We start from the raw sequence: 22,739 nt of genomic DNA on the forward strand, positions 1-22,739 counted from the left end.
CTTAGCAATAAATAGCAACATGTGAAATTTTGGGCTGCTGCCTGCAATTTTTCACCCCCATTGTTTCATTGAATGTCTCGGCCTCTGAGTGGACAAGAAGCTCAATCTAGATGTCATAACAAATCTGAGATTCTCGCCTTTGCGATGATATAAAACATTATTTTATCAAACAATAGTAAAAATATTTTTACGATGACTTTTTTAGCGAAATGTGACTTCTTTGAACGTTTAACTAATCTAATAGAATATAAACACAATTAATCAACAAATTAACTTTTATATTAGGAAAATAGCACCAATTTCACCTGCCATTTTTTGCAAAGATTAAAAATGTTTAATGCAAGAAATACAGTCAAATCAACTAATTTAACAATATATATATATATATATATATATATATATATATATATATATATATATATATATATATATATATATATATACAGTACTGTGCAAAAGTCTTTTGTCTTAAGATAGTTTTTTATATCTTCAGCTTTAGTGTGTCTATAAGAAATATAAATGTTAGATACACAAACATTCATTTTGTAAATAGAAATAAATAGAATAGAAGAACAGGGAGCTCTGCAACAGATGTCATGGCCCCCATAAAGCCTGCCACTGCACATCGTGTCAGTCTGGGATTACATGAAGAGACAGAAGTAATTGAGACAGTCTAAATAGATCTGTGAACTGTGAAGAACTGTGACCAATCCTCCAAGAAGCTTGGAACATCCTATCTGCCAACAACCAAGAAAAGCTGTGTCCAGGTGTACCTAGGAGAATTGGTGCTGTTTTAAAGGCAAAGGTTTGGGTTAGGTCTTTTTATGTTTACTGGGCTTTGTATGACATTAAGTAATAAATGAAAACTATTTATATCAGTTACCAAAAGGAACATACTATGCTAAGAAGTTTGTTTTACAGCCAAGCACAACAGTCAATATGATTGACTTTGTATTCATGCAAATTTTCAGCATAGATAAAATTCAGAATTTGGTTGTGAAACAGCCCAGCAACCAGTGATTAAGCAACATACAAAAATCACCAGAACTACAGAACTTTTTACAGAATGACTTGGGATTCAACCCCTTGACCTTTTGAACTATAAATCAGTGCTTTAACACACTGAGCCATACAGATGACATGCCCATTGTGTGGCAAATAGACTTCCAAAAAAGAAACTTGAAAGTTTTGTTTCGTTAGGACACAGCGTTGCCGAGATACAGCCTCAAATACTTTTTCACAGCCACCTCATTAACAATGTCGCTTGCGTAAGTTCCCAACAAAGTCAAATATCAAAATTATGTTTTATTTATTCTGTGTGGCTCGGTCTGGAGATTATTTTGAGCCATTTTGTGTGCAAATCAGGCAAAGTCTGAAGGAGCAGAAGAGGAAAAAAAAGATGTATGACATAAACCAAGATGGTGGCCACTGTAATGGGCGCAGTATTAATGTAAGGGCTCCATTGGAATCATCAGAAGGAGAGTAAACATACAATGGCAAAGAAATACCAACAATATCAAGCAAACAAGATAAAAACAGAAAAGGCCCAGTGGATGAAGAGAGCAAAAGAGCACAGAACGCAAAAAGATAAGACAGCAAAAGTGACTTGGAGAATACCGTAGGTGGACAAAATAAATAATGAAAGAGCGCGTAAGGGGGGAAGGTAAATCCTCTCATATGATTTCAGATTTGGTGGGCGATTGGCTCCTGCACTCTTCCATCACACTCCTGATTTTCCAATCACATTTATTACTGCTGCTATTTTTGGGGAGGTGTACACAACAAGGGAATGAAAGCTGGGATGTTATGCTAGCTGAGGGATCTATGATTACGTTAGCGAATTGGGTTATCCATCATGTGAAAACTGTCAAGTAGATCGCAGACATACAGTAGAATACGGCAAATAGAAATACCTGCCAGTGACCCAGAAAAGGCCATTATGGCGATATCTAATATCTAAACAGAGGTCTCCCTCAAACAAAAAACTTTGGGTATGAGTCCGCATTCGTCATGAAGTCAATTAGGGTTCAAATGTGATCATTTTGCAATCAGGAATCAAATAAAGTACTAGGCGTTATTATCTTGATCTTATTGGCTTTTATAACATCCTGGAGGCAGGAAGAGAGGAATTTGTCTTAGTTTCTTGAGCACAGTTAATTGTATTTTAACTGTACCACAAATGACAGCTTTTGCATTGAATGCATTAATTAAAATGCTACTATGGTCTAAAGCATTAACGGTTATATTATACTAATTTTAGTATAATATAGTCCAAATCAAGAGGCATATGGACAAAGGCTATGTTTGGAATTTTATACTAGCATACTGCTTACAGCCATTTTAACAAGTAAATTATAAACGATTAATCAAAAAACAGTAAAAAATAAATTTTTAACAATATATTGTTAAACAATACTATATATGTTGGTAAACATTGTTTGTAAACATATGCATATATATATATATATATATATTAGATATATAAAGTTAAAAATGTTTAAATTATCGTTAAATAACATTTTAACACAAACTTATTGATTTGCTTCAGAACACATTAATTTATCAACTGGTGTCGTTTGGATTACTTTTATGCTGCCTATATATGAGTTTTGGACCGTCAAACAGCTGGCACCCATTCACTTGCTTTATATGGACATACAGAGCTGAAATGTGCTTGTAAAAATCTTCATTTAAGTTCTGCTGAACAAGGAAGGGCATCCACATCAGACTTAAAGATGAGTCACTCATGAGATCATTTAAATTTTTGAGCAAACTATTCCTTTAACTCCAGCCAGTTTAATCAAATATTGTCACAATATTCCCCCATTCAGAACCTCTGTACTAGACTAAGACTCCAACAATGAACTGTACAATTAAGATCATTGTTGTTTAAGTAGGATAGTAGTGAAGTGACACATTACGTACTAGACTCATATTTTGAGGTGGGTCTCTGCTCACCCTTTGTATCAATCAAACAGCATTAATAGGGTGTAGAAATAGCTTTAAAATGAGTGTAAACTCATTCCCACTCATATTTAATCAGCAGTGGCTCTGTTTGGCCTTACTGTCAGAGATTAAGTGTGTATTTGTTGCGAATGAATGAGCTTTTAGCCCAGATGTAGGGCAAAGAGATCCACCCCTACACAGCTTTGATTTTATTTTTTATCTGGCAGGCCCACACAATGTATGCCTAATTCTCTTGCTCTCTGCTCTCTCTCTCTCTCTCTCTCTCTCTCTCTCTCTCTCCTTTAATATTTCTGATAGGAGTTCATTATAGCATCTTTCAGCCTCTCATTTGAAAGACATAGATCAAACATACTGCACATGCATTCTAATAAGGCCGCCCATTTCTTCCTAGACTCATGTGTTTGCGTACATGTGAGATGAGGTAGTCTGTATGTGTGTGTTGCTCTCCTTTCAGGCTGTTTGCTTCCCTAAATGAATGTAATGGTGCAAACGGAGGATAAATTGCCTGCCTCTCTTTCCATCTCATCCTGTCCATTCCAGAGGGGCCTCTCTAAAATGGGCCAAAACGAAAAAATTGACTTGTTGGATAATTCACTCGCTTTTCGCCTTCAAGATACCTTCGACTATCAGTGCACAAAGCGTATGATAAGACAGCATATGCATGCTGTGTTAGGGCCTCTAGCAGCAAAATATACTTTTAAAATGAGTGTGTGTATGCATGTTCTTCCTATAAGCCATGATATAATTGAAGTCTTGAGCAGAAATGTTTGAATATATCAAGCTTGCATGCTCCTGTGTATTGCATGGCCTCATTCATGAAAACACAAACCGAATATAGCCCTAAAGCACAATTTGGGTGCGATTAGTTTAAATGATGTTTGACTAACAATTATTAAAGAAATAATTAGGGATGTTCCGATTCCATTGTTTCAAATGGATAATTAAACCACAGAAGGCTGTTTATTTAATTAAATAAATGTGTAGTCTGTATGTGCCTTGCTCTACAAAGTGAATTAGTGCTTTGCCTTGCTGTCATCTGCTAAAATCAAAATGTGCGATGCTCATGATGGTGTCTTTTTCCGTGCATGAGTCAAGGATTTATAAGGTATGAGCACTCTGTGTCTTTGGGTCAGCACGACACCGGCTCCACACATTCACTAACACTAACATTTAAAGCATGCACATGCAAACTTATACTTAACTCGTTAAATCACACCTTTTTCTGTTAAATAATCTCAGCAGGACATGACGTGATTTTCATTTGTACTTAGAATGTTTACATAATAAAATCTGTAAGTTTTTTGGTATCTGATCATTTTTATTAGCACAAGTACTTACTTGAACATGGCATAGGACCCCATTCTGATACCAGTATCGGTACATCCCTAGAAATAATTCAGTAGTAGTGGCACATTGTCAGGGTTATGTGAAGGGACAAGAGAGTAAGGATCCAAATGCACAAACACAGGAACAAAGAACAAGAGGGTACATGTACACATAGGCTAACAAGAAGACAAGGAACACCTGGGATACAATTAGGGCAATGGACAGGAAGACAGATCTAAAAAGGAGGAAGATACACGACTTCAAACTTAGAGTCTCTTCAAAACATAAAAATAAGAGTCCTTGGGGGGCCCGTGTTCTCGACACTGATGTCCACCCGGGGGAGCGCCGCTGCCTTACACCGGGGGAGGGAGTAGCCACGATAAGAATTAAATGACATGATATAGCATAGAATAGGGGCCACCGTCGAGGGGGACTCCGGGACCACCGGAGCTAAGAGCAGAGGGGTCTCTGTCGAGGGGGACTCCGGGACCACCGGAGCTAAGAGCAGAGGGGCCACCGTCCAGGGGGACTCCGGGACCACTGGAGCTAAGAGCAGAGGGGCCACCGTCCAGGGGGACTCCGGGACCACCGGAGCTAAGAGCAGAGGGGCCTCCATCGAGGGGGACTCCGGGAGCACGGAAGCTGAGAGCAGAAGGTCAGCCCTTATGATTTCAGCGATAAAATCCTGAAGAGACTAACGATCACAGTCCAAAGAAATGAAAGGTTCATTAAGTCCCATCAAAACATGGTCCAGAGGGATCTCTCACATCAGTGCAATTGAGCGGCCGGTTTGCGAAAAATGGTACTCAGCAGCAGGAGTGGACCCTTGGGAGAGTTTCTGGATGTGTTCTGATGGATCCATAATGTAGGTCGGTTCTTCTGTCAGGAATTTGTGAAAGGAAAAGACGAGAGAGTGAGGATACAAACGCAGAACTTTAATTATGAACAAAAGAAGGGAATTCAGTGATGAAGGAATAATACGTAGACGGTAACAAAAACTCTTCAGCAGAATGCTGGGAACTAACACACTGCATACAAACAAGAACCAACACAGGAACAAAGAACACAAGACTATATGTACACATGGGCTAACAAGAAGACAAGGAATAACTGGGATACAATTAGGGTAATGGACAAGAAGACAGATATAACAGAGGAAGATACACATCTTCAAACTAAGAGTCTCTTCAAAACTTCAAAATAAGAGTCCTTAGGGAAAAACATAAGAATGACGTGAAAAATGCGTATTCATTGTTTTTAGCACTATGCAACAGCAGTTCTTACACGAAAGCTTCACTCATGGTTGCATGGATAATTTTTGGTCCTTTTTAAGCTTTAAATTGAGCCATTTTGTGTTCCGAATAAGAAAGAAAGTCATCCGGGTTTGGAAAGACATTGGAACGACAATTAAATTATGACAACATTTTTATTTTTAGGGGGAACTATTCCTTTAACATTGTTTGTGAACTGTGATTAACTTTCGTTTTCATTGGAATATAATGCACAAGTTATATGAAACACTTTTATGATGCTTTTTTTTTTACATATTTAAAGTTGATAACCCCAGTCTTCATTCAATTTGATTATACAGTATATAGATAGAGTTTCCAGGAGATTCTTCAAGAATCTCATTTTGTGTTCAACAAAGGGAAATAAAATTATACGGTTGAGTAAATGATGACAGATTTTTTTTTGTTTGTTTGTTTTTTTGGATGAAATATTCCGTAAACAAAGAAAAATTAGACAAAGGCTGAAATAAAGTCTAAAAACAGGCATCTCTCTCTCCACCATTTTATTGCCAACAGAAGCCCCCACATTAGCAGAATCACAGTTAGAAGCGGGCAGAAAGCAAGTAGAGGAAGTAGTAAGTGGCATAGTCACAGAGCATTTTGCTGCTGATGTAAGCAGCTTAAATTGCCAAAATCAAAGGCAGTGTCATTAAGACTGTGCTTGATTTTATATATATATATATATATATATATATATATCATATGAGATTTCACTCTTCCTTGGGCTTAATGAAAGAATAGATTAAATATTCACATACATCAACATATGCAACCACTTCACAAAAGCTCATCAATTTACAAATGAATTATTAACTAAAACTTTTTAAATGGCTGCACTCCAGATATAATGATGCTGTAATGGATTTAAGCGAGACATAAACAAAATAAAAAATAATTAAGTAATATAATATCACAACCACAATTAAAATAAATGTATGTTTATAGTTTAATTAAATGCAATAGAGCTTGTGATGCATTATCGGGTAAGTAAATCTTTCACAGTTTCACAACTTAATTTGTAATGGGAGAGGAAATGTTACACTTGGGACATTTGCCCTAGTGGCCACCAGAGGTCGCTAGGTGGATTTAAGACTCCTAGTTTGAAGGTGTGTGTTTTCATTGTCAAGTAGTGATGGGAAGATCGGATAATTTTACTGACTTGGATCTTGAGTCTTTGGACTCTGATGTACTATAAAATAAAAAACATTCCTCCTACAGTAACCACAAAGCCTGAGTTACCCCTCATGGCCGCCATGCCTGAGTTCCCCATCAAGGCTGCAAAGCCTGAGTTCTGAAGCCACATCCATACCAGAGCCAGCACCTGAAGCCTCGCCCGTCCCAGCATCCTCAGCCACTGAAGCCGTTCCCATAGCAGTGCCCAGCAGGGCTGTATCCCAGTCGTTGCCAGCACTCCTGAACACGGAGGCTGTCGATGAGCCTGTCCAGTTCCCCGAGGCTGTTGACGAGACTGTCCAGTTCCCAGAGGCTGTCAACGAGCCTGTCCAGTTCTCCGAGGCTGTCGATGAGCCTGTCCATTTCCCTGAGGCTGTCAGTGAGCCTGTCCAGTTCCCCGAGGCTGTTGACGAGCCTGTCCAGTTCCCGAGGCTTTCCACGAGGCTGTCCAGTTCCCCGAGGCTGTCGACGAGCCTGTCCAGTTCCCCGAGGCTGCTGACGATCCTGTCCAGTTCCCTAAGGCTGTCCAATTCCCAAGCCTGTTGATTATGCTGTCCAGTTCCCCGAGCCTGTCCAGTCCTCCGAGTCTGTCCAGTTCTTTAAGTCCATCTAGTTCCCAGAGGCTATTGACGAGTCTTCCAGGGCTCCGCCCCTTGAGTCTTTCAAGGCTCTGCCCCTCGAGTCTTCAGCTTCTCTGTTCTCTGAGTCCCCTAGTGCCTTGGTCCCCATGCACAGCCGCTCTGAACCCTTTGATTCCCATGATTCTATAACCTCTGAGACCTTGCCTCCTGCGGCTCTACACCCTGAGCATCCGGCTCTCCCCTTTGAGCCTCCTGCAGATATGCCCCCTGAGCCTCCGCCTCCTACTGCTCCATTCACTGTGGCTCCTCCTCCGGAGACTCCACCGGACCCTGGCCCTTTTCTGGATCCACCACCTAAATCTGCTGGATCTTGCTCCATTCCAAGAGCCACATCCCAGGCCTCTGGACACCGCTCCCTTCTTAGTGCCACCTCCCTGGCCTCCAAACCCCACTCCCTTCCTTAAGCCACTCCCCTCGTCACCAGCTCCACCTTGGTCCCCTGGCCTACACCTGTCTCTGGGCCCTCCACCTGCTCCACCATTAACTATATTTGTTTATCTATGTGTTTAGAAGCTTCAGGAGAATTGATTACAAGAAAGACTTTAAAAATATTTTTTTTCCTTTAGTATAACGTGCAGTGATGAATCCTGCACAATAAGACCAGTAACATGTATTAATTATTAAGTAAATAGGGTGGATTTTGATTTCAAGTAGATTTCAAATCCATTTTGCAGAATTATACCAATTTGCCCCAAAAATCAACAATTAATGATGATGTAAAGTGAAAGTCAACTATGAACAGAGTTGGGCAACACAACGAGAGCTGAGGTATTAACATGGTAGAAGAATAGCACATAGATGTGAAGAGCTTTCTTCTTCTGCGATTAAAAATCTTACAGGACATCAAAACACTTTTATTAGCACATGACTTGAAATGCGATACATTTTAACACCTGCATTGCAAAACCATCTATATTTACAAGCTTATTTGAGCATGATCAAATTGCGTGGTAGCTCAACTGATAGAGCATTGCACTTGCAAAACACAGGACATGTAAGAAGAAAGTGTCATAGAAGCACCATAAAATCACATGGATGTTTCATGGATCGCCTTTTTCACATCACATTAGAGGTCTGCAACCCTCGGTTCGGTTTTTCAGGTTAGAACTTTGGGTTCAAGTTTGTAATTAATGGGGGGAAAAATAGCATACCGAACCTGCTTTGCGCACATGCTCTCACTCACAGACACGCGCGAACGGAGGAGTTAGGAGCCGTTCACACCAAAAATCAAGTCAAGTCAATTTTATTTGCATAGGGTCGTTCACAACACACATCGTTTCAAAGAAGCCTTACAGAAAATCAGGCATTAACAGAAGATAAAACTGTAATGTCTATAATGTCGATGAGTCATCATTGTGTAATTAGATAAAATACAATTTTGAATTGTGTTTAAAAATAATTAAATAATAATTGTGTTTAGAACCCCAGCGAGCAAGCCGAAGGCGACTCTGGCAAGGAACACAAAACTCTATAAGATGTAGATTAATGGAGAAAAATAACCTTGGGAGAAACCAGGCTCACTGTGGGTTCCAGTTTCCCTCTGGCTAACATCACAAATATAATGTAAATATGACTTATGTATAGTGCAAGTCATGGTTTAAAATTATTAAACTAAGTAGTTGTTAAGGGACAGTGTTTAAACAGATATTGTATGAACTGTAGGATTAAGACTAATGTCTTTGAAGTCAATCCTATATTAACTGCAGAAGTTCACATCGATGCAATTGGCCTTGTTGTTGACTGATGAAGGGTTTTGTTGGCAATTGATAGTCTATGTATTCCTTTTCAAGAGTGTAGTCCATCAATAGACTGAGGCGATGCATGCAAAATGTGTAAAACTGTTGTTAAAACTGTATGTTTGCTGTTTCAATACTGTTATGAATGTTACCTATATGCTTACATAAAATATAGCCTATTGTAACAGTACTTGCTAAAAGAATAAATGATAAAGATGATTTGGGAAGGGATCGGGCCAGGAAGGGTATGGCCACACGGTCTTGTGTACGGGTCTGGTTCGGGTTTAATTTTTAGCCATTTTTATTCACATTTTCTGACACTATCTGTTAGGTATAGGTTCATTTGTTGAATGAAAAGTCAATATAGCCTCATCTGAAACCTCATCAGCTTGGGAGACACTCACTTTTAGTGCCACAATGTGGACATTTCACCTCAGAACTGACGCAATACATCGTAATATAAAATGACACAGTCAAGTTTCTTGTTTTGTTTTCTTAACATGAGCTCAGGCTCCATATTCCACAACCTCCAAAGGTGTAAAAAGAAAGAAAAAAGAAAGAAAAAAGAAAAAGCACAACTGCTTCTTCCAAAACTGGCAGCTGCAATGTTTTTTTATCAACTGCTTTTGAGATGCTTGCACTTCATAATCCAATTTCATCACCGTGCAAAGTTAGGAAAAAAATGGATTTAGAGGAAAGGAAGTGAAAAGAGGTGAGGAGAAAACGGTGATACTCTTTACACCATTCTTGCTAACTCCAGATTCTGGAGTGTTAGGCTTATTTTCCCAAGATATCTCTCTCTCTCTCTCTCTCTCTCTCTCTCTCTCTCTCTCTCTCATATCTTTTCTCACCTTGGCTTAGAGCAGCTTAGAGCATCTAGCTCTAATGGGAGCAGCCGTCAATCAAATCATGTGCATCAAATAGGTGACAGTTTGTTTCACGCTCTCCAAAATATCATTCTGCATGACACTTGACAGCTCAACAGACTGCACTCAACTCCATTTACCCAACCCCAGGGTTCCTTTACAAGCTCAGGTCTGTCCTTTCAGTTACCTGTCTGAAAATCGAGGTCATTCAGTTTTACCCTCTGTGGAAGATTAATACAAAAGCTCTGCATTTTACAGATAGGAAAAAAAAAATCACTTATTTAGCTAAAAATCAGCTGTTTGGTGACTGCAGCACAAAATGGACGCAATGCAAGGAGACATTTGTGAGAGTAGATGCCATATTTAATTTCATATTGTTATGTAGCCTTATATCATCAACATCATGTTTTCTTAAGTCAACATGAAGTCAAAATTAACCATATTTACTTCATTAATATATTGTACATTGCTGGTCTTAATGTGAATTGATGGAAGCATGTTATTTTTATTGTAATCTCTCATCAAAATGTAAAACCTTGCTCCAGCCAATATGATTACACATAAGTGTGTCATGTTGCTACCAAATGTTCTGGTATCCTAACATTGACCCCATTCTGCTAAGTTAATTACAAGCAACATCTTCCAACGGACATCTTCGAAAAGTGTTTACTTTTTTGCCATGGGTGCGACTGATTTCATGTTGCACAAGCAGCCTCAAAGACACGGGTTCTAGTCCCATGAAAACCAGGAAGTAATTGCGTTTGCATAATCAATGATGAGTGCAATTCGGAGGATGCATTTTGCCTCTAAGACTACATTTCTACTTCACTAAGGGTTGGGTTTAGGGTTGGGGTGTGGGCATATGGTCAGTAAAATATACATTCCTGTTTACAACATTACATAATTTACAACTAGATACAACTTGCCACTCCTTGGCCATTTCACCAGGAAGATAGAGCTCACAAGTGCCCATACATTAAATAACACTTCCAGCTTCGGCCACTGGGGGAAGTGGTTTGAATTTCAGTAAGCACAGACTGATTTTAGCTAATTAACTTTTAACCTACTGTTGCCAATTTCACAGTGAGATCAGTCTGCTAAAGCAATTATCAATTTTGGCTAACATCTTATTTTACAATCACTCTCATCCAATAACCTCTTTATGCCACGATATTTCATGATCAAACCCATTTCCAATGGATAAAATTAAGTCCTGTCCTACATTTTTTCCCATTCAATATCCTGTTTCACTTGAAAATATGTCATATTACTAAAGTAAAATGGGTTACAAGCAGCGTTTCATGTTATGTCAGCTTACAAGGTCACTTTTTAAACTACATTGCTACGTCTAATTTTAACAACCAGAGTTTCCCCTGATTTTTGTCCACTAAATATTAGACAAAAAAGGAAAGACATATTTTCATATACTTTCCTATGTTTTGTTAGCTGAACGATTAACACCCATATACACAAAATTCGACATACTGTCCATCCTTACCCAAACGTTTTTGATCTTGTAAAATTGAATGTCAATCTGCCGTCTATCACGACTACAGTATATAAGATCTAAGGAAAGTGGTGCACACAACATTTCACAATGCCTCTTTTAACACACATTAACAAATCTTAATTAATTTTCTCCAACTACATAGGATTCCAACAGCTATGTATTGTTTCATTCAGAGAGTGCCAATAAGAAATAATGGTAATAAAAGAAGAGAATCTGGATAACTGGGCCTTGCTTTGGAGTGACTGTAAAAACAGAAGAGGGTGTGTTCAATAGCCCAGGCCCCGTCTTACAAACCCTTTTACAGGGGAAAAAAAGCCAGTACTCTCCATGGTTTACTGCCATTCTGACCTTCCGAATGGGACACTGTTAAATGCAGACGTACCAACCCCAGACATTTAGTAATTGTCTGAGCGTATTTATTCAGCTGTAGAATGGTGAGAAAGTGCACTTTTTCCTTTTTTGCCAGGGAGTTTTTATCTTTAGAGATAGGAGTGTCCTCATCATGAAGGGTCTGGACACATTTTTGGCTAAGTAGACAAGAAAAATAAAGTCTTTCATTGATTTTATAGACATGGGCTGTGCTGTGTAGACAAATGAAATTAAATCACATACATGCAAACACAAACGCAAATGTTAACAATCCTAGCATGCAGATGGGTGGGATGTAAACACTGTGACCTCTTAAGGTTTGACTGAATTTTGTCTATAAGCCCTCTGCACGTAACTCACTTTGGCTTGTATATGATTACGACATTACAGATTTACATCACTGTAGTCCATATCAGATACACTCCACTTTCCAGTGCATTAACAGCATCCAACATAATCGTGCGTCACCTCACTTTTTCACACCAATAAATCAATGGATTGTCTATTGTCCACAGCTAATGCAAGTTGGAAGCCATGACTAGGCCAATGTAATGGACTTTTATTTGATATTTATTTGAACATGGTGGAAAATTAACAACATGTTCCCTCATTGCATTCTCTTAATATCTTTCCACACAACAAGCATTCGTTATGAAACACCATGTGGGTCACATGGAAGTCAGCAGATACACGCTCCAACACACACTTTCCCAGACTTTGACACAACATCCCATATAGTGATTGGTAATGCTAGCAACAATTGTGAAATACAGTATAAACACAAATAAAGGGGAGGGGTTGTGTTACGTGAGTTGCAGAGCTTACCCTCAGGCACATCAGATATATGCAGCTCGAGGCTAAGCACTGCTGCCACCACCGCACAACACTGGCTTGTACTTTGAACTAATCGACTAACTCCCATGGCTGCAAACTCTGACTGCATGTCAAAAGCATTAAGTTGTGAGATGTTGGCTGTGAATTCTAACTGGCACAAAAAGTGTTACGTGACAAAGGCCACGTTCACACAGCAACAGAATGTAGTTGTCAGACCTGTATTTGAGTGCTTAATACTGTTGCATTAATACACAGTTGGTTATTTGTGAAAGTGACAACTGTAGCCGATTAATTATGATCTGATAGATGAACTTACACCTCAATTGCAATTGTTTATTTAATAAGGTGTAAGTTCATCTATGTAGGTTTTATGGATATTGCTATCTTTGATATTTAGTTAAGTCACAATTACAATAGTTAGAGGTGATATATGGTTGTGACTTTGGTTAGTCATTCATAAAGACAATATTCAATCCACAACTGTAAGCTGTTGAATGGACAGGGCATTTTGAGACTCACACCTATTAAGACATATGATTATCTGGAACTGACAGTCACCAAACACTGACTGTGTGAACGTCGCCAATGATGCTGTTCTAGTTAGTACATACTAATACATAATACAGATGTTCGCAGGTGGTGTGCGGCATGTCGTGAATGTTAGCTGTTGAATCCACTGGTCACCCCAAGAGCACCATTGTGCCCCCTTCCAGTAACCAAGGTCTCCTTTGAAAGATTTGGTATGCACCTTGTCAGACTATTAGAGTTGAGGGTAAGCGGACATTTCTTTATATTGGTTCTGGTGGACTTTGCAATGTGATATCTGGAAGCAGTGTCTCTGTGCAACATTTCAGCATGAAGTGTTGCAGAGGCACTCTTCAGAATGATCTCCCGAGTGGTCATTCCAAAACAAATCTTCACTTATCATGGCACTATACACCATACAAATTGTACAAATTAAAAGGGATTAAATCGATTTTGACCAGCATTTACCACCCCCAAATTGATGGCTTGGTCAGATGATTTAATCAAACTCTGAAGAATATGATTTGCAAGTTTGTGCATGAAGATGCTCGTAATTGGGAAAGCGGCTTGAGCCTCTATTATTTGCATTAGAGGTCACGCAAGCCTCCTTGGTGTTCTCCCCATTTTAATTATTATACGGGCATCGACCGCGTGGCATGCTCAAAGTTCTAAGGAAAAATTGGGAGGAGGGACTTTCAAACCTTGACCTGAGAGAACAACTCCATACACTGGGACAATTAACACAAGAGTATTTGATCCAGGCTGAAGAATGTCAAAGCCAGCTGTGTAATAGGGGTACTCGGCTACAGGAATTTACACTGGGAGATAAAATCCTCGTATTGCTCCCCACATCGAGCTCTATATTACGCGCCAAGTGGCAAGGACCCTTTGAGGTCACACGGCGATTTGGGTAAATCGATTATGAGGTGAAACAAATGGAGCACATCATATTTGGTGATGATGTTCCAGAGAGGGAGGAGCTTGGACCGGCGGTGAACTTAAAATTCACCGATCGAGTCACCTCGGTTACTTGTGGAGATCACCTCTCACTATCCCAAATCACAGAGGTTACAAGGTTCTCTGAAGTGTTCTTGCCTCTTCCCTGTCGTAAGAATCTCATTGGGCACCAAATCGAGATAAACCCAGGTGTAGTGGTGTGTAATCACCCCTACAGATTACCTGAGCCCAAAAAAAGTGATATAGGAAGAAATAAAGGCCATGCTGGATATGGGGGTAAAAGAAGAATCCCACAGTGATCGGGCCAGCCCATTGGCTTTGGTTCCGAAGAGCAACGGTGCAGTCTGATTCTGTATGGATTATAGAAAAGTCAATGCGGTGTCAAAATTGAACGCATACCCGATGCCTCGGATTGATGAACTGCTCAATCTACACATTATTTAACGAAGGGATATTGGCAGATACCATGTCCCGTGAAAAGGACCATGGACCGAATCCTCAGACCACACGCTGCTTATGCCGCTGCCTATCTAGACGACATCATTATTTACTGTACTGATTGGCAGCGGAACCTGCAGCATCTGAGGGCTGTCCAGAGGTCGTTGAGATGGGCGGGACTCACGGCAAACCCAAAGAAGTATGCAATTGGGCGTGTGGAAGTATGGTATCTGGGCTTCCAACTGGGTCATGTGCAGGTGCGCCACAAATTGATAAGACCACAGTGATAAGCCTGCTCAAGACCTAAGACCAAAATGAAGATGAGACAGTTCCTGGGGCTGGCTGGCTATTATCTTAGGTTTGTGCCTAACTATTTGAAAGTCACCAGCACACTGACTAATCCTACTAAAAAGGGGACACCATATCTGGTCTAGTGGATGGAGCCATGTCAGCAGGCATTCACGCAGGTGAAAGCTGCACTTTGCAGCAGGCTGTTATTGCACTCTCCTGACTGCTCTCTCCCCTTTTATCTTGCTGACTGATGCATCGGACATGGGGTTGGGAGTGGTACTGTCCCAGATGGTGGAGGGGGAGGAGCGCCCCATGCTGAACATTAGTCGCAAACTCTCACTGAGGGACACTAAATACAGTGCAATAGAGAAGGAGTGTTTGGCCATCAAGTGGGTGGTCCTCACCCTCCGGTACTTTCTGTTGGGGTGTGCTTTCAACCTCCATTTGGACTATGCCATGCGCCAGTAGCTCCATCAAATGATGATAACAAAACGCAGATCACCCGTTGGTATCAAGCTCTCCAGCCTTTTAAGTTCAAGGTGGTCCACAGGCCGGGGGTGCAGATGGCTGTTGTAGATTTCCTCTCCGTAAATGGGTTGGGTGGGAGGGGAGACTGAGTCGGGCATTGGGGGTATGTGGTGATAGGGGTGAGGCCAGGAGAGGAATAATGGTAAGGGCTAAGAGGTTGTCAAGACCTCCGGAAGGGAAGAGAGAAAGACCGACCTGAGTGTGTGTGCCCTGCTGAAAATCAAACCGTGTATGTTATATTGAAAATAATACTTTCAGTCTTTATGCTGTTTTAATTGTGTCATTATTTTCATGACAAGCACACTGAATTATTTTCCCCAAATTCATTATTTTTATAGATGATCTTAAAAAGCTTCTCATAATTGTAATATAGTAATGTGAAATGCGCTACAGTAAAAATTACGTTAATACATTGATTTTATTTGAAAATCAGCATACATTAAAAGCAATGTAGCAAAAACTAGCATGATGAAAATAATACTCTAAAATGTAAAAAATATATATTTTTTTACATCACGGTAATGAGAATTTGGGGGTGTTTAACTGTAATTAACATTTCTTACTTCACTTGTTTTTTGAGTGAAAAATGTCCTTATTTTATGAGGATCAACAATACTATATGACCTATCACTCATAGGAGTCAATTCGAGCCTTATCCATTTCCTGCTCTATGACCTTTAAACAGGAAATCCTCCTCTCCATTGTTTTCCTGGAGGAGATCAAATCAGTTTCCCTCTGTGGTGTTTCTTTAATGAGAATAAACACTTAAATGTTGTAGAAAACCCTTTTGTTTAGGGGCTCTGGGAAAACTTATTGTCACCTTGAACTCTCCAAATCCCACATACCTACTTCTAATGAGCTAATATCAATGTGTACAATTCTGTTTATTTCAGGAGTCTGACACGATGAAAGTTCTATCAGATTTCATTTAGAAATGCAAATGTTTGTATGGGGTTTGTGTTGATTCACTGAGGGAGTCGGGCCTTTCCAATTGGAGTGATATGACTGTCTTGAATTTGAAACATTATGCCGTTTACATAGATTAAATCCCTCGCAGGCAAACACGAATGAAAGTATGCAATTTATTCCAGAGACGTGGCAACAAATATTACAACGTATTTCAAAAAGACTTCCTTCTAAGTGATATGCAAAGCGGTGTGACGTTTTAAACTCGCTACTTAAAGTATTCGTAGGATGATTTGCATGTTATCAGATCTCAAGCAGTTTTCAGAAGGTGCAGTGAGGTTTATTGCTTTGTTTTCTGAAAAAATTGCATGTTTTTCTATAAGAGGGTAGGAGCACTGCATACATTGCATTCTGAATATAATTAAGATCTATTCCATACATACCTAATAATCTTAAGTAAATTTTCTCTTCCACTTGATATCTCAATTGTTTCTACTAGACAGCAAATAGATTAAATGGAGAGAAAATTGAGATTTATGCTAAAATATTCTGCTTCTCAAAAGTGACTACAGTGCCGAACTGACAAAAATTAATAAGACTTGAAAATGCAAAATCATTAGAGGATTAGTACAAGAGGTGTTGGTAGTTAGTTTCTTAACTGGTTTGGCTCACATGTGATAAGTGTGTTTTCTTATCTTTAAGAAGTATAGCTGAATATGCACATTGCAGGAGAAAAATGTAAGCAAAAGGGAAATCTATAACAATGATTATGAATATTGAAAGACACTAAACAGCAGTTGTTTATCATGCCCTATATACCCCCAACCAATCCTTTCATATATATACTATTGTATCTTGAATTCTGGAATAGATTGTGCTGACTGAAAATGCCACAAAGAGGACCAGCAAGACATCTTACAGTGTCTTTGTATCTCCTGAAAAATTAAGGATAAATTGAATGACAATATTTTCAAACCTTTTTGCTACAACATGCTTTTCTGTTTGTTTGTGTGCAGTTTTCTCTTTTTATTCTGTACCTTCAAACATGTTATTCCGAAGTAATTAACAACAGCATGTTTTATCATTATGCATTTTATCATAATGTAATTATTATTAATAATAGATATGATTTACTTATACATTTTATTAGTAGTAAATGTTACATTTACCTAAAAATAAATCTATATGATACATATATAAACATTTTAATATATTAACATTTTATATATATTGATATTTAAGAATTTTAAATATTTAGTGTTTTAATAATTATTAAATGTAACAATTTTAAATAATTAAAAAATATTCAATTTAATTATTTCCATTGATTATTATTCATTACATTAAAATTATATTAATATTATAACTGAATAATTATTTAACTACATTTACAATACGTTATTAATCATTATTTACATTAGATATAATTACATATAAAATAGTATAAAAAAAAAGCAAAAAACTGTTCCTCTAACATGTAATTATTCTGAGAAGTATAAGCTTAATATAGGGTTCTCTTTAAAGTTTGTATTCACCACCACTGCAGGAAATTCAGAATCGACTGCTGCCCTTTTTCTGTCACCAAAGATATTGGCACATGGATTAGCCAGATTATTGAGTTGGTGTGCAACCTTGTCATCTTCACACTGTGACCAAATGACAGGGGTTTTCAGTGGGGGATCTCATGACAGTTGTGTGGGGGTGATGCTCATGCTGGGAGAACAGCAGTTGGCAGCCTAATAATCCCACTGCACCCTGGGAAAGGTCACACACCCAGAGTGACATATGTCAATCATCGCATTTGCTTCATTGCCGGTGACGAGGCAATTATCCACTGCCTTAATAAACCCAGAGAGAGTAATTACTGTTTAGGAAAGAGACACGCTGGCCTTTCATAGCATTTCCATATCTAACCGCTAACACATTTATAAGCACCAGGTTAATCAAGTGGGGTAATAAACTCTTATATGTGAATGCATCAATTTGAAGCAATAATGTTGGAGTAGCCGTTCAGTCAGAGAGTTTCCTTTATTTTATTCTGTGATGGCTGTTTATTGGTAGATTTGTCAGAAATAATAACAATGATGAATTTGAAAGCACAGGGACTTGGATTGAAGAAAAATGCTACCAGCAATTTGGAATAATATTGCATCTATATCTCATAAAAATGCTCTCTGCTCAAAACAACAAATGTAGGTCAATTTCATGCATCAATTGACCAATGTATTAGGGGTGTTAAAAAAGCTTTTATCTGTATTTGTATCGGTATCTGTTCATTTATCAAAATGATCTGTATCTGTCTCTGTATTCGGATAGAAACGGGTGTGGGCGGGCTTAAAATGGAAGTGCGTCAAAACAAAATTAAATGCCCATTTTTAAATGTTACTCTTACATTTATAGTTTCTATTTTGTTTTTTATATATATATAATAATGATTGTATAATAATGATAATGCCCTGTGATTGACTGGCCACCTGTCTAGGGTGTTTCCCTGCCTTCAGTCAGAGACAGCTGGGATAAGCTTTAGCACTACCCGTGATCCTGCATTGGACAAGCAGCTAGAGAAGATGGATGGGTAATAATAATAATGCTAATAATAATAATAATAACTATTATTATTATTATTGTCCCAATAGCCCAATTATTATTTAAAAAATCTATTATATATTTATTTTTCTTACCAGATGAGGCTGAATTTGTAGGCTACATTAATTGTGGAATATGTTGTTAACGGTGGTTTCTCCTGGTATTTCTGATATTAATATCTGCATGAAACAGATTCTTCGTTTGCATGTATAACAACATTATTCTGGAGGCAAGAGGTGTCAAGCAAAATGTGAAATGTCAAGCACATATTTTGCAGTGAATAATTAATACAAATTCAAAAATGAAAAGAAATTAAAATAAAATCAATATAGCCTACAAACAGGTGAAATTCCAATAAGTCAATCAGGAATTTTTAATATAGGACACCATTATTTAGTTAAATAATAATAATAATAACAATAATGTTACATTTATATAGTGGCTTACCAGAGTTCAACAACACTTAACATTCTCACATTTAGCACAGTTTAAAGAAGAAGAAGAAGAAGAAGAAGAAAGCATGTTTAAATGTCTTAATTTTACATTAGGAGGAATATTCCGAATAGATAAAAACTCCATGGAGCATTTCAACTTTATGGAACATTTACATTTTTTTCTGAATAAATTCTTGACCATAATAACCTTAATAATCAGTGATGTGGATATAAATGTGGTTAACTTTAAGAGACGTCTAGATGAGCTCCGATGTGAAATCATCAGTTCAGGGAATTTAACATCACGCTCAGATTTACGATATAAATAAATACACGAGAATCACGTGTGAATTGTGTGATAAATTAACATAGACATTTCAAGAAGAAATTGAGTCGAGACCACGCCCATCCAATCTGAAATCACACCATGCACATGTTCATTCATAAGGTTTACATTTAAGAAACACTGGCTGCACAGATTCATTCATTCATTGTTATTTTTGATATGTTTATTTAAAATGTCACTTTATCCTTGTGCTTTTTGGATAATCAGTCAAAATAAGGTTTTTAAATTATTCGGATGAATCCAGTATTAATTTAATTTAGTCATTATATTTGCCTTTCCGAATAAGGTATTCGGCTTCAGGCACATCCCTACAATGTAAATACATGTCATAACATGTCATCAACGTAGAAGATAAAAAAGCTTTAAAACAATTTTTGTATTTATCCCCAATAAAATGTTTTCTAGACAGAGACACTATATTACAAATACAGTATTAACACAGTAACTACTACAACACTGAAACGGAGAAAACAGGCTATTAAGCCTTCTGATTGTCTAGCCATATTGGATTACAAAATGTTCACACTTTCACACTGAAGATGAGCATAGTTAAGCTAAACCCATCTCTCACAGGCCAGATCATAGTATAAGAGACCCGATCTCAGTCATGACTAAATTTTGACTAAATCCTCATTCAGTGTGTTTTGCCTTTGCACAGCAGTGTAGCCGACTACCAATTCCAAGTAAAAAACATGGTTTGGTCTGGCAGTGATGTAAACAAAAGGCTATTGCCTTCTTTTTTTGTTTAAAGAATGAGCCCTTCGACATATCCCAACAATATGTCAACACCAACAACTGTGTTCGTCAAACCATTTCAACATGATCCCATAGGAAATCGACATGTTGCCTTCTGAAATGTCATGTACCCTGAAGTAAACTCAAGCCCCATCAAAAATGTTTTAATCAGTACACACAATCACATTTCCCTTTAGCGCTATGGATTGCATATTGCGCAAGTAGTCTCTGAGACATCGGTTCTGGTCCCATGTAAACTATGAAGAAATCATATTCACAAAAACAATGGTTAGCGTGATTCAGAGGTTGCATTTTCCCTCTAGAATTATATTTTACTCCACCGATGGTTAGGTTTGTGGTTAGGACTTAGGTTAGAACATATGGCTAATAAAATATATATATTCCGTTTGACTGTATTACGTTATTACAACTAAAAAACAACTCACTTTTGACATCACACCATGGACATTTTACCCAGAAACTAGTGCTCACTAGTGATCAGAGCATGTGAGTGGAGCGGTTACACACACACAAAACCAATAAACATGTATGATCTTTCAGATCACTGTGTCCTCCCTATTGTAGACCCTTTCTTGGGGGTCTTTAAAAAGGCAGTTTGGTAGTGTACAGATGGTGTCTCTCTTCATGGAAGACACATATGTGAGTATATACTGTGATTCTATACACTTTGCCAAACAAAAGGTGCCAGTGGATTTGACATGATTCTTGACAATAAAGGAGACTACTTGTTATTAATTTTCCCACCCAGAGTAGTATCAAAGTATCAACTTGTGCTATAAGACCAGCCACTAGGACACAGGTGAGAAATCAGACTATAGTGTTTATTTGACTGTTCTTTCCACAGTAGATATAGGTTGACTCAGGAGTTACACTATAAAAGGTGAATGAAAGTAGCTTTTCATTTTTAAAACCTAGTTTTCAGACAAGAACTAAAATAAAAGGAAACTTGTTGCAGTACACGCCAGAGGTCTACAGAGAATGCTTCTTTTTCTTACAAAAATAAACTAAACTTCAAAAGTGATGGTGCCCTTTACCATATATAACCTCAAAATCTGAAGAAAAAAGAAAGATAAATATTTGACAACTCATGACAACGGGAAAACATTTTTAAGTGGTAGGTTTTAGAAATACATACCCAAGGTGACGTCAATCAAGTCAAGAACATGTCAAAGGATCTTATTGCACTTTATATTCAGCCATGTATTATTTAACAATAACTGCCTTCACAAACACTCAAAACCAAGCCCCGACCAATTCAAACCAATAAAACAGCCATGGCAAAATGTTTTTAAAAGGTTAAAAGTACCGGACAACTTCAAGGCATAAAGAAGATAAGGGTTCTTACCTGTCTGCAGAGGGTGGGCGTCCATTGCGGGGCTTGCTGACCTGGGCGTAGAGATCCTCTAAAGGCAGTGGTTGGTCTCTTGGGCTCTGGGGATGCTGTTCTTGAGTAGGGTTCTGGCTGAGATCCATACTGCTATTCAGAGAAGAGTCCAAAGAGCCAATCCCTGCATAGGTGTGCTCCTCGTCTGAACTGAAGGTGTGGTTGATGTCCTGTATCTCAGCATAGTCTCTCTCTTTGGCCTGTCGTTCTCGAAGCTCCCTGGTCTTAGCTTGAATCCTACAAATGCAAGACATCATGATTTAGATTTGACTTAGTTCCATGTTCAAGACCTCTAATAGATTACTCTTACTTATTTTGAAGTAAATAGCTCAAACTAGGTTTGACCGTACTCTAAGGCTATTTTCACATTGGGTTTGAATGCTTGGTCCAAACCACAGTTTTCATTCCATCTCCTTCCCTCTACCCATGCAGGTCTTTTTAAATATATTTTTTTCTGGTTCTGTACTGTGGTATGTTTGTGTCATCAATGTCAAAGACATCCGTCTAGCGCATGTTTCCATGTAAAAACGATACAGTACAGAAATCAAGTTCCACATTGTAAGGGGCTGTTCATACCATAATCGTTCATTTGCTACAAGAAGCAAGATGCACAACATTGAATAGAATAGAATGCAGATGTCTCAAGATGCATTTTTAAAAGCTGAAGTTCTTTTTTAACTTAATATAGCATCTAAAAAGTGAGATATTACTATGCGAGAACCATGCAATGGTCAAAGACATCCATCTCCCGCATGCATTACATAGATCTAGCATCAATTAATTACACAATAAATTAGAAGACAGATATCTTGGTCTAATTTGAGACTTCATACTGCATTGAGTTTTACTGTGCTCAGGACCCCTACTGGCATCATTG

General features: G+C 38.2%; 1 protein-coding gene across 3 annotated transcripts in view; it reads right to left on the reverse strand.

Moving 5' to 3' along the window:
- LOC127634176 (partitioning defective 3 homolog) overlaps positions 1–22,739 on the reverse strand; it is a 582,251-nt gene that overhangs the window by 96,443 nt on the left and 463,069 nt on the right. For all 3 annotated transcript variants that reach the window (XM_052113607.1, XM_052113605.1, XM_052113604.1), the window contains one exon: positions 21,824–22,099. In XM_052113607.1, the coding sequence (XP_051969567.1) occupies positions 21,824–22,099 (276 nt within the window). The remainder of the gene's footprint in view (positions 1–21,823; positions 22,100–22,739) is intronic.

Source organism: Xyrauchen texanus, chromosome 41 (genome assembly GCF_025860055.1).
Source record: "Xyrauchen texanus isolate HMW12.3.18 chromosome 41, RBS_HiC_50CHRs, whole genome shotgun sequence".
NCBI lineage: Eukaryota > Metazoa > Chordata > Actinopteri > Cypriniformes > Catostomidae > Xyrauchen > Xyrauchen texanus.